The 12,059-nt window shown below is 43.1% G+C and overlaps 1 protein-coding gene across 9 annotated transcripts in view; it reads left to right on the forward strand.

The window, feature by feature from the left end:
- Nucleotides 1-10,448, forward strand: part of EVL (Enah/Vasp-like) — a 155,535-nt gene extending 145,087 nt beyond the window's left edge. For 6 of the 9 annotated variants that reach the window (XM_075103900.1, XM_075103903.1, XM_075103896.1 and 3 more), the window contains exons 8-14: nt 2,258-2,318; nt 4,349-4,415; nt 5,748-5,814; nt 5,919-5,981; nt 8,284-8,350; nt 8,725-8,782; nt 9,840-10,448. In XM_075103900.1, the coding sequence (XP_074960001.1) occupies nt 2,258-2,318; nt 4,349-4,415; nt 5,748-5,814; nt 5,919-5,981; nt 8,284-8,350; nt 8,725-8,782; nt 9,840-9,877 (421 nt within the window). In that variant the 3' untranslated portion in view covers nt 9,878-10,448. The remainder of the gene's footprint in view (nt 1-2,257; nt 2,319-4,348; nt 4,416-5,747; nt 5,815-5,918; nt 5,982-8,283; nt 8,351-8,724; nt 8,783-9,839) is intronic. The other 3 variants (XM_075103904.1, XM_075103905.1, XM_075103897.1) reach the window with 1 other exon arrangement.
- The last annotated feature ends 1,611 nt before the right edge of the window (nt 10,449-12,059 follow it).

Raw genomic sequence — 12,059 nt, forward strand, 5'->3', positions numbered from 1 at the left:
AGCAGAGGATCTCACGAGCCCTTTTCTGAGCAGAAAACCACATGCTCAGAAATGGGGAATGTATATAATGCTGTGTAAGTAACAGAGGAAAACACTTCTGAGAGCTCAGGTGGTATAAAAGACAGCTCTCTAGATTTAGCGGCTCCCAAGAGAGCAGCCCTTTGCTTCAGAACTGAAGTGCAAGCAGAATAATGAACTATCTCACAAATCGCTATCGTTTCTAGCCCAGTTAAGTTTGTTGCAGGACATAAATCTAACATTGGCCTCTCACCCTGGCAAATATTTCCCTTGCTCGGGTCTGTAATCATTATAACCCATTTTCCTCAGAAGTATCCAGCAAATATTAGAGAAAGACTATAAAATTTATTACTGATCTAATAAAATTATTAATACATTTGAATATTTGGAAATAATTCCCACAGAGCACTGTGTTGTACGAATGCATGTGTTTTACTCCTCTCTTTTTTTGTCAAATGTACATCAAATCCTCCGATTTGTGAATCCAGTGAGGCTTTTCTTATTCCAGTGATGTGAAAAAAAAAATCCTTGGACAAACTTGTGGCAGTGTTTTGAAACTCAGAAACCTTTCTAAATGCCACCTGGGATATTTTTTTTTTCTGTGAGATAAATTTTGTCCATTTCAGAAGCAAGACTAAATTAAAAACCTATCATATTGGTGGTTTAAAAAACATCTGCTAAGGGTAGCGTTCACAGGTGGATAAGGATCATCACAACCAAAGTCTACATGGAAACTAGACCTGCAGTTCCCCTAATTTTAGCCTGGAGAAGAGGAGGCTGAGGGGAGACTTATCACTTTCTACAACTACCTGAAAGGAGGTTGTAGTGAGGTGGGTGTTGGTCTCTTCTCCCAGGTCACTAGCGACAGGATGAGAGGAAATGTCTTCAAGCTGCCCCAGGAGAGGTTTAGATTGGCTATTAGGAAAAATTTCTTTACTGAAAGAGTGGTCAGGCACTGGAACAGGCTGCCCAGAGAGGCGGGTGAGTCGCCATCCCCAGAGGCATTTAAAAGACATGCAGACGTGGCACTTCAGGGCATGGTTTAGGAGACATGGTAGTGTTGGGGTGAAGGTTGGACTTGATGATCCTAGAGGTCTTTTCCAACCTTAATGATTCTATCATTCTATGATTCTATGATAATTATCTAAAATGGGAAATTGGATGTCTAGACAATCAGTACCTGGTGCACTTCAGTACTGTCTAGACTCTAAATAGGCCTTGAAAATTAAGATTTTGGTTTTCTTCAGCCAGTGTGGCTAGCACTCAAGAAGTTTTACCATGTGTTCTTCAAAGGTAAACAACCAACATCTTTGCTTACTTTCATGTCCAATTGCTCCAGTGGATTGATTGCAGCTCTCTGCCACTTGCTTCTCAGAGAGTTTTGCCTTTCCTTGGGAAGCAGGACAGAGTGAGGGTCTCAGATCCTCACTCAACTTCTCTAGGCACCACCAACACTGCCGGTTCTGGAACTACAGGGCTTAGGAGCTCTGCTGCATTTGAATTGGATTTGAGACAGCAATAATCTCCCATCACTCACAAATTACACTTGAAAACCTAGGCTGGTGCACTCGTTTCCTGAGTCCTGGTCTCCAGCCAGAGCTTTCCCACCCTGGAGGCACCAGGGGTCTTGGCTGAGCAGAAATGGTGCCCGATCTTTCCCGGTGAGGATGGGCCCGGGTTTTCTGAATTCCCATCATATGGTATCGCTGCCAAAGCCCTTTCTTTGGGTGGGAACAGGGATGGAAGTATATAAGACAGGTGGCAAAATTATATTGGAGCTAGCTGGGAACACAGTGTCATCACTACAATACCCACCTGTGGAGGCTTGGACTGGACCTCAGAAGCCCCTGTGGGTGTTTGTGTTTTTCCTCCTGTGTAGGACACAGAAGCCACCACTTCCTGAGCCCTAGAGAGAAGCCATCCCTTTCTCACCCAGCTTCATACCCAGGAAGCTGTGCTTCCTTTCTCCACTTTGACACATTTCCTTATGCTCTGCACTCTGTTTCTCTGTTAAACATTGCCTGATAATATTGTCCCTCTCTCTGAGTCATATCACTGAGGTCTGGATTCCTCACCTCCACCCCAATCCTATACAACTGAACACATCCAGAATTTGTCGCTTCCCTAGGATGAACTAAGTAAATAATAACTCCCACCAGAGCCTGAATCAGCCTCCCCACATGGATGATGTGTTTCTAGAGGGTTGACTGTGTGTCCTATCTCATGTTCCTTTGAAAAGGAGGAAAGCAGCATCGCAGTCAGACAAACCAGGTGACAAAAAGGAAGAGGAAAGCCAAAACGTAAGTGAAAGACTCCTTACTGTTGTGCTCTTGCAAATATGTTGATGTGCTGCCTTATAATCCAAAGTCCTGTGCTCATTTACTGTGTGTGGCAGGCAATGACAAGCAGTGCTGATCCAGGAATAGATTTGCACAGTCAGTCAAAAGCAAGATGTAACTGCTCCTACCTTTCCTGGGAACAGCACCCTATAAACAAGAATTGCCACTTTATTCATAGGTGAGATATTGTCCAAACCAGGTTAACAGGTGCTTTCTCATGGTCTGATACGAGTGTTGTAGGGTGTGGTAGATTCTTGCCCCTTAAGAAGATGCACTGAAGCGTCTGGAAAGTCAGCTTGAGATCAAGTCCATGTTTTTTATTTTAAATTTGCAGCTTCAGCTAAGCTGAACTGGGTCATCAACCATGTGGTGTAACTTTGGATTGCCATCCTCCAAGCAAAGCAAGAATCAGCTCACTTTGGGCCCCAGAGTGCACATAAAGTGTGTCTCTGGGGGAGCAAAGGGGAAACCACTAGACCATTCAAAAGTTAAAATACGTGTTCATGATACTTACACTAAAATCAGATAGAATTTGGCCAACTTTAGGGAACTTTGATTCATTTCTATTTTAACTGTTCTGTCTGTTGTCCACAAAAGCAATTAAACAAGAGTTTTGATTTTGATTTGTCTTCACACTGAACTTGATGCAGCAATTTTGAGTTCAACATGCAGATTAAAACACTTTTTTTACCTGCTGGAGTGGTAAAGCATGGGAGGTAATTCCAGTTTCAAGAGAGGCTAGGATTTACGCTGTGTCCCTTCCCATGTATTGCTTTTCTGGGCTGCTGCTCGTACAGCATTCCTGTTGCTAACCCATACCCTTGTGATGGCTCTCTGCCATGGCTGCAAGTTCATAAGGCATCATGTGTGCCTCATATCACCTATACATGGATACTCCCTCCAAAGACAAGGTAACAGCTGCTCAGCAGGAATGCCATTCAGAAAATGCAGGCCTCACCCCAGTCTGAAAGGTTTGAGCAAGAGCAGGAATAAGCATTTGCACTGCTTAAGGAGAAAAGCAGCTATTTTTTTTACATGTTCCTCGAGGGATGCTTCAGGCATGGAATTTGCCTATTGAACCCTTGATGCTTATATGCAACCATTGCTCTTAATCTTGCCCCAAAGCTGATTTTGAACCATACACTCATAGACGAAAGGCAACATTTAGCTTCTAACTATTCAGCCACTCCTGTCTTTCTGCCCCTTGTTCTCTCTCCTTGAAGCTCTGCATTAGGTTGTATCCCCAATCAAACTTTTTGATAACACCAAACTGTTTAGAAAGGTGTTTTAGAGACTGTCTGTTTAATGTGTGTCTTGAGTACACTTTGTGGTGGAGCTATCTTCTGTCAAACTGGGTGCAACTCCATTGTACAATGCACAGTTAATGCTTTGCCAGAGTGTGTTTTGAGGGATGCTAAATAATAGTTACATGTCAAATATATGGGTGAACGTTTTATGATCTGTCACACATAAATCCCATAAAAAAAAGAGTCCAAATCGGTGATGTAGTGTTTAATCTTCTGTTTAGGAGGAGTATTGTTTGATTTAGTTACATTCAGCTAGTACCTGGACTACCCTCAGTGATACCAGTGGCTGTGCAGGGCTAAAAGGCTGGGATCTGACCTACTGTTCCTTCAGGTGGCTCAGTTTCCATATCACAGAGAGTTTCTCAATTTGGGAAACAGATGGTTTGTATTTAGACAACAGCAGTCAGCACTTCAGCCTGGTTTGGTAGACAGGGATGAGAGTGATTCAGTGGAATCAGGAAGAGGTGTTAGTGAAAAAATGAAAAGGATGATTTTGCCATACTAAAGGGAGAGAAAGGTTAAAGTTTAAATGGACTTGAGCCGTACCTTGGCAGCAGTGCCCGTTGGACATACTTGGAGGAAACTTGCTTTTGTACAGCCTGTGCTGCAGCTGGTCTCCAGAGTGGAAGAGGACTCCATGCTTCATCTCCAGAATAAAGTAATGTCCTGTTTTTCTCTTTGTAGGATGATGCTAGCACCTCTCCTTCACCCAGTACACGAGGTCCCGCCCAGCAGCAACAAAATTCATCAGGTATTAAATCAAACTACTAGTGGTTTAGTTGTCTTCTTAATCTAGTCTTCTCCACTACCTCTAGACTCTGGGTTCACCATCCAACTTCTGAGTGCAGCAGCAGTAACTAACAGAAAAATTCCCAAATACCTATTGTTTTAAAAACTGTACTCTGCAAGAAATGGTGATTTTATATGCTTCACAGCCAAGAAAATTACAATATAGCCAATTTAGTTAAAGGCGTCCAGAGATGTAGCTGAGGATCTGCATCTTCAACACTGTGCACCTGAATCTTCTAAGAGAAAAAAGCTGTATTATTTTACTTTTGTGTAGCTGTCCTGGATTATACAGTTGCGGTTTGGGTCTCAAACTGTTACCCTTCCTTAACCCAGTAGCTTGTTGCAATAAGCCTGATCCTGAGAGTTACTAGGTGAAATTAAGGAGCCCCCAAACTATGTTGATGAGTTGAAATAACTGTATTGGAGTAGATAAGCAGCAAACCAGTCAGATTCATCCTTGCACCAGCCTTGGCTTTCATACATGCTAAAAGAAATCTCTCCCAAAGGAATGATTATTTAACCATTCCAGCTTCCTTTTGGAACAAAGCCATGATTTGCATGTCTTGCAAGGGAAAGGAAAAAAGCCAGGGGAAAGGTGTATGTAAATGAGGAACAAGACCTAGAGATTTCCTGAGAGTGCCCATAATTCCTTTAAAGAGCTTTTTAGGACCTCACAGAGGAGGAAACACTTGTGTATAAAGTTGTGTGTTATTCAAGTCTCTGAAACAGTTCGCTTTATTTTAGACTATTTGCATAGGAGGCAATTGGGACAATAGCGTTTTCAGTAACAAGGGTTATGTATTGCAGCTTTTGGGAATGTTCTGCAAGTTAGAAATGTAGACAACGTTAAATAAATTCTCTGTGGAGATTTGCATGGTGGGGGTCTTACTGCCTCTTTGTAGATACACCCACATTTTCTGCCAACTATGCAGATAAAAAACCTAAGACTTTTTAACTTAAAATAGAAATAAGTATTGTACTGACTAAAATAAGCCTTGCAGCAATTAACCTGTATTTCTTAATAGAAGCAATTTATGCTTTTCCTCCTACTCTTCCAGTTCCATGTCTTTTTCATATTGTTTAACTATCCAGTCCCTAATTAAAGGGATTTTTGCCAATGCTTCCTCTATAATGTAGGCAACTGCACTCATTCAGCTATCCCGCTTTCGTGGATCTTTCGAAGCCACTCATCCTCACTGAATGAAAGCAGCTGTATAAGATTATAAAAACTTCAGGATTTTTTAATCATTAAAGAAAAAAGAATAAACAGTAACTTTTCATTTTTGTATTCCAGACTCTGGGAAGAAGCCATGGGAAAGGAGCAATTCTGTTGAAAAGCCTGTATCTTCATTACTTTCTAGGTGAGCTGCACGGGGTGTCCCTGCGGCTGGCCAGCAGTCGGGATGGTCATGCTGCCCCCGTGGCACGTGCACAACTCATGTCTCGTTTCATTCCATTGCTGTAGAAATCCATCAGTGGTGAAGAGCTGTGAAGCTAAGAGCCCCACACAATCCCACGTGTCTTCTAGGTACTGGCTAACAGCCTGGCTTCTTAACCATCTTGGCTTGTCCTTTGGCTGATCCCATCATTCAACACTAATGCTCGTCTTCTGTCACATCTTTTACCAATTCTCTTACAATCTGCTTTGTCTGTTGCTGCACAAAATGTGAAGGTAGAGTGTGTCCTGTCAAAGGCTTGTTCTGTGGAAACAGCCCCCTGCTCAGGTGGGCACAGGCATCGCACCTGTTTATCACACTTAAGCAAGAACTTAAAGCATCTGTGCTCATGAATCAGAGGCACGGGCTCCGCAGCGTGCTGCGCCATGTGGAAGGCAGGTTTTGGAGCATCTTTTAACAGCAGGTTCAGGATGACCCTGACAATAGGAGAAGTTTTCATTGTTCAACCTCTGCAGATATTCAAAAGCAAAGGCAGAAATGATCTGAAGAGCCAGCAGCTGGGAGAAGGGAAATTGTTCCTCCATCCATGCAACTGCAGTGGGTGCATGAGAAAGGAGCGCAAGGCTTGGTGCAGTAAGTTAATAACATCCAGCTGTAAAAAGGTCCAGCCACAGACAGGGAATTCAGAAATATGTGGTTCAAAAGCTGGCAGGTGTCAAAAGCCAAGAAGCTAAAGTAGGACTCCAGAAGTTTTGTCAGTCAGAACAGCCAAGCTGCAGTATCACCTATCACCACCCATATTCTTACCTGCAGAGATTCAGATAAAGTTTGATGCTGGACAGCTAAAGGGAGACTTCCAGTGTTGGTCCAGGATCACCCAGTGTTAATGCAGTACTGGACACTGAGACAGCTGGATAAGCTGAATAAAGAGGCAGAACACAGACTTACATATGTTTAGCATTTCCTGCAAAAAGATGTCCCTTATTTTACACTGTTACATATACAACAGTGCTGATAGTCTGCAGAGAGAAAGTTGCCAATGGCAACTATCTGCACATAGTTGCTGCTGTGTTAAAGATGCTGGAACATGCCTTGCCCAAACATTCAGAGGAATTCACCAGTGTTACGAGAACAAAGTATAGTTTCTCCAAGTCTCCTAAAACCAATGGGACACGTTGGTTCTAGGAAATATGTGAGAGTTTCCAATAGATAAAGGCCATTCCTTCTCCTTGCAAATGGGAATGAAACATGGGCTATTTAAAGCAGCCATCAAGTTTTTGCCATGTCTTCTATAATGCCATTCCATCCTGGGAGGAAGAGGAGTTCAGTCAGAAAAAAATCCTTTCCTAGTTTAACACCTGGCATAGTGCTCAGTCTTTGCTTGCTTGAATGAATTCTGGGGGGGAAGCTGGGCAGGTTTCAAAAGCTCTCAGTGGTGACCTGTTTCCGCTCCTGTTCAGTTTGATGGCATTTGTATCTGTCTTAACTCCCAGCTTAGCTGTGAGATGGTAGGAGACATGTTAAGATTTTCCCAAGAAAGGGTTGCAAGTCCAAGAATACCCTCAGGAATAGCAGAATCTCTGCCAGCCCCCATCTTGGGCCCAAAGATGATGGCAAAGCTGTTTGAAGCCTTTTCTATGAATTATATAGCGTGGTTAATTTTTGAAATGTTTTAGAGTTACTGATTAAAAGACAACGTCAAGCAGCTTCTGCTTCCTTAATTTATCAGTCATCAGAGTTCAGCCCGCTGACTAATACCATCCTGCAAGGCCGATAACATTCAAGTGTACTAGCCATCAAGGGCAGACTGGTTTTGTTTCTGGGTCAAGAAAAAGTGCCTGTACTATACAGTGCTATCAACAAGGTCCACTTGACTCAGTGAGGCCTTCCAAGGAAAGGATTGCTGGGCTATTATTTTCCCTATAATATTTTCCTGACCTGTATTCCACTATTACTTTAGCACCCATTTAAAGTCTAGGTGGCCAAGACAAGGTTGCTGTACAGAAAACAGACTGTGAGAGAAAACCAGACATCTATCTTGCAAATTGCAAACACTGTAATAACATGCTTTGTTAAACAGGCTTTATTCCCTGAAGATATCTCAGCATTTTCTAGTCTGAAATCACTGAGACTCCCAACACCAAAAAAAAAAAAAAGAGTAAATCAAGTTTCAGTGCAGTCTTTGTGCTCCTCCAATATGTCTGCAATAGGGAAAGCAGCATCTCTGAGGGTCAGGCTGTGCAAACGGGAGCGGGGCTGCTCTCCAGCTGCCGAACTCTCCTGAGTGGCACAAGAGGGAGCCTCCAGTCCAGCGCTCGAACACGGGTGCGCCTGCTCTGGGGTGGATGTCACCCAAACCGTCAGGTGGATGCAGCTTAGCGTGCATGGCAAGGAACTGACTGGCTGTTTTGTCCTCCTCTTCCATTTCTCAAGGATGAAGCCAGTGAGCAGCAGCAATGATGTGGCTATGGAGGCCTTAGATTTTGATCGAATGAAACAGGTGAGTGAAAAGGTCTTTTGCACTTAGATTTGATGAGCTACCCATTTTCCCCCATGCATGCGCTGTACAAGCAAAACAGCTGTTCAGTCTTCTGATTTCCTCTATAACTAGGTGCTTAGAGAAGGGCTAGCTGGTGAGCAGCAAGAGAGCACAAACTCACTGCTATTTGATCAAGATGTCTGTATAGAAACATGCAAATAAATATGCTAGCACCTTCTGCATCCTTGGCCTGGGAGTGCAGACGTAGCTGTTAGTACTGCTAGGCTCTGATTGTCAGTGGAGGAGGGGGACAAGCACAACCGTGTTAAACTTGCATTTTCTTCCACCCGTTAGAAGGAAATTCTGAGCAGCTGACTTGTGTTTTGTCTCATCAGGAAATATTGGAGGAAGTTGTAAGAGAGTTACACAAAGTGAAAGAGGAGATAATTGATGGTAAGAAAGAGAAAAATTATTATTTTTCTCATCTTTATGACTAATTTCCCATAGATAAGACGATAGGAACTGCAGAGAGTTCCCTGGTGTTTTCAGACTTCTCTGAGTAGCTCTGATTTATATACACATTTGAAGACCAATCATCTACCTTATCTGAGCTCTGATCGTGACATTGTGTTTATATCCTTTATTTTTATGCTGCTGATGAGCACTTTCACTCCCAAACTGTGAGAAGTTCACTGGCTGGTGTTTCTCACAGGTGGGAGGGTGAGAAAGGGCCTGCCTGTAGCCCGTGGCATATCAATTTATCACAATCAGGAAGCGTGAAATTGCTTGTACCTACCCGGCCACACAGGCCCAGGATGAGGAGGGGACAAAGGTACCAAGCCAAAAACCCTTCCCGAGCATCTTCTGTAGGCTTCCTAAGCTTGAAGAGCTATTTCAGACCTTCACTCAATTACAGCTTTCTAAATAGCCACGTTTTTTATCATTCATTGAAAAGTACAACAGCTGTACTAAATGTATCAGTACTTTTTAATAAATTGCTCTGCAATATATGAATAAATGTATTTTTCAGGGCCATTATTGAAATGCACAGCAAAACACCTATTTGAAGCCTGCATTAGGGCATATGAGATGCATGCCCACACCCTGTGCTCCCCATCTTAGAGTCACACAGAAGGGGAAAAAGAGGAGACTGTAAAACAGCTAAAATCCATTCCCTGTCCCCTTGCCCTAGACCTGTGTGCTTACAAAACCTCAGCGCAGTTTGCAATTGAGGACACCCTCACCCGTACGCTACTGTTGCAGCAGCTTGGCCCTCAGAGCCTCCCCAGTTCATTCCAGTGCAAAATAAGACATTCACATAAACCACAGATGCGACTTCTTAAGTCAGTACTGCAGTTTGCAAGCAAACAGCTGACTGCTTACCCTTACTCATCCTTTTACCCTCCACTCATCCTTTTACCAGCGTGTACTTTCTGCAACCTCTATACTTAGCATTTTCCATCACACTGGGTGTAACGTTATGCATTAACTTTTTGGTTTGATTTTCTAGCCATACGGCAGGAGTTGAGTAGAATCAGTACAACATAATGATTGCAAAGCATTTGGACGGTACTAAGAATGCTAGGAAGATTGGATCATTTCTAAGTGTACCAAGGTCATGCAAGATGATGAGAGAGAGGACACCGGCACTCTTTGTTGTTATACTCTTTTTATTAGCAGACTCAGCACACTTTGAAGCTTTCTGCTGCCTTGGATTCGCTTCATTTTAAAAGTCTTAATCTAAAGAATATTAAATTTTAAATTTCTGGATTTTTTAGATTTCATCTGACACTGCACATTGGATTTGTCAGCCTTTTTTGTATTTTGTATTTGCTTATTTAAATGTATTACCTTTCTTTTTAGTAGTAGATAAGAACACACGTGAACCATTTGCTTTTGATAGATTACTTCAAAGTCATTTTACTAGTAGTCTGCAATGTAAATGAAGATCCTTTGCCAACAGAAATGTATTGTGGCATCACCGGAAGAAACAGAGACATGTTAGTTGTCAGCCAACAAGTTCTTTGTCTCAGAGTTATCACAATATTAAAAAAATGGTACGTCAGTGCATCACAGTATCTGTGTTCATATTGGTAATAAACTGTTTATTGTCCACATGGCCCTGACTGCCTTTGTTTCATTCATCCCTTGAGCTCCCACACTTCTATGTCTCTTGAGTTGATGGTGAAAGGAAGGTGACTGAGATTCACTGTGGGGTGGCAGCTCTGCCCGGCCAGCGCCGCAGAGCCCAAGGAGAGAGCCTGAGCATGTTACGGCGGCTGGTGCAACGGCAACAGCCCTGCCTTCTTTTTCAGGGAGATGTGGCTCTCACCCACCCAGACCTCCTCGCATCACCAGCTGAGCACCACCTCCTTCAGTCAGGCTGCAGCAACCTCAGCAACTTCCTACCAAAGTCAGTGAAGGAGGCAGTGGCTTATGGCTCTTCTCAGGCCACCGCTACCTGCCCCACTGCATCTCCTGTCATCACTGAAAAAAAAAACAGGTCCCATCACCTGCACTTGTAAGGGCTTTCAGTAAATAAAAGGGAGGTATTTATGCAGAACAAGGCTACCGAAGGCATTAGGAGGATGCAAGCTGAAATCACTGGCACAGCACTGCTCAACTAGAGGCTTAAGGGGAGTCGTTTGTTAATAGCTCACATATTTCATTTGTTAATGTTATGCAGGTCTGGAGCTTTATTTCCCAGAAAGTGAAGTCAAAGATATGTGTACAGGACACTGAACACTTGACAGCACACACCCAGTCACTTATTTCTGGTCATACGATTTTTTTCTTTCAAGCCATTATTTCCACCAGTGTGATCTTAGGAATTTCTGTTTGACTTAGGCTGGCGCAAGCTTTACATGGCAGTAGGCTTGATACCATCTTTTTGATAACTTTGTGCAAAAGGTAAGACATGGGAGTTCAGCTACTGAAAGCTGTCAAATATTTTCTAAGCCCCCCTGCTTTGCTTCAGGCCTCTCTGGGAATGGTTTTGGGAGCAGAGCCTCATGCAGCAGCCCAGGCTGTCCCCTTGCTTGCATCCCCCCAGGCTCACTGGAGACCCAGGAGAGGAGGTACAGTGGGCTTGCTCTGGAGTTAGTTGTAAAATGTTTTCTGCTTTGGCTTGGAGATCATGGGGTTGTCCTTCAGCACTTTTCAAAGCAACCCCATCTGCCTTTATAGAAAGCAGTCCGTTTCTCAGTGTGGTTATACTGTAGATTAAATATGGGAAAAAATTGAGAAAATTGAGTTTAATGCAATGGCGAGGTCCAGACTGAGTCTGATGTCTGTTAGCTGTTTAATGCCAGCAGAATGTGAGAGATGGGTTAGACAGTGACATAAGATTTCCACATGGGAATTAAAGCAGGCAGACATTGATGTGCACTACAATACGACAACCCCAGGACCAGTAGGAAGAACACAGACAAGCATCAATAACAGCAAAGATTATAAAGCTCTGTTGCATAAAGCTCACACAGAAGCTCATGTGTTTCTTAATTATAAACCCATGTAATGGCATACCTGACAATGGCAAGTATTTTTCAAAACTGCTGCCTCTCAGGTGATCACAACCATCTGTGAAACTCTCCCGTAATCTTAATTAAGCTTCAGGAAGTTGGGGTCTGGCACAGTTCGAGTTTCACCTTGGAATGTGCCATTATGCCTAAAGTCAGTAATAACTGCATCGTAATTCAGGCCAAGTGTACAGCCTGGATATGGTGTGGCT

The sequence above is a fragment of the Phalacrocorax aristotelis genome, chromosome 9 (assembly GCF_949628215.1).
Source record: "Phalacrocorax aristotelis chromosome 9, bGulAri2.1, whole genome shotgun sequence".
Taxonomy (NCBI): domain Eukaryota; kingdom Metazoa; phylum Chordata; class Aves; order Suliformes; family Phalacrocoracidae; genus Phalacrocorax; species Phalacrocorax aristotelis.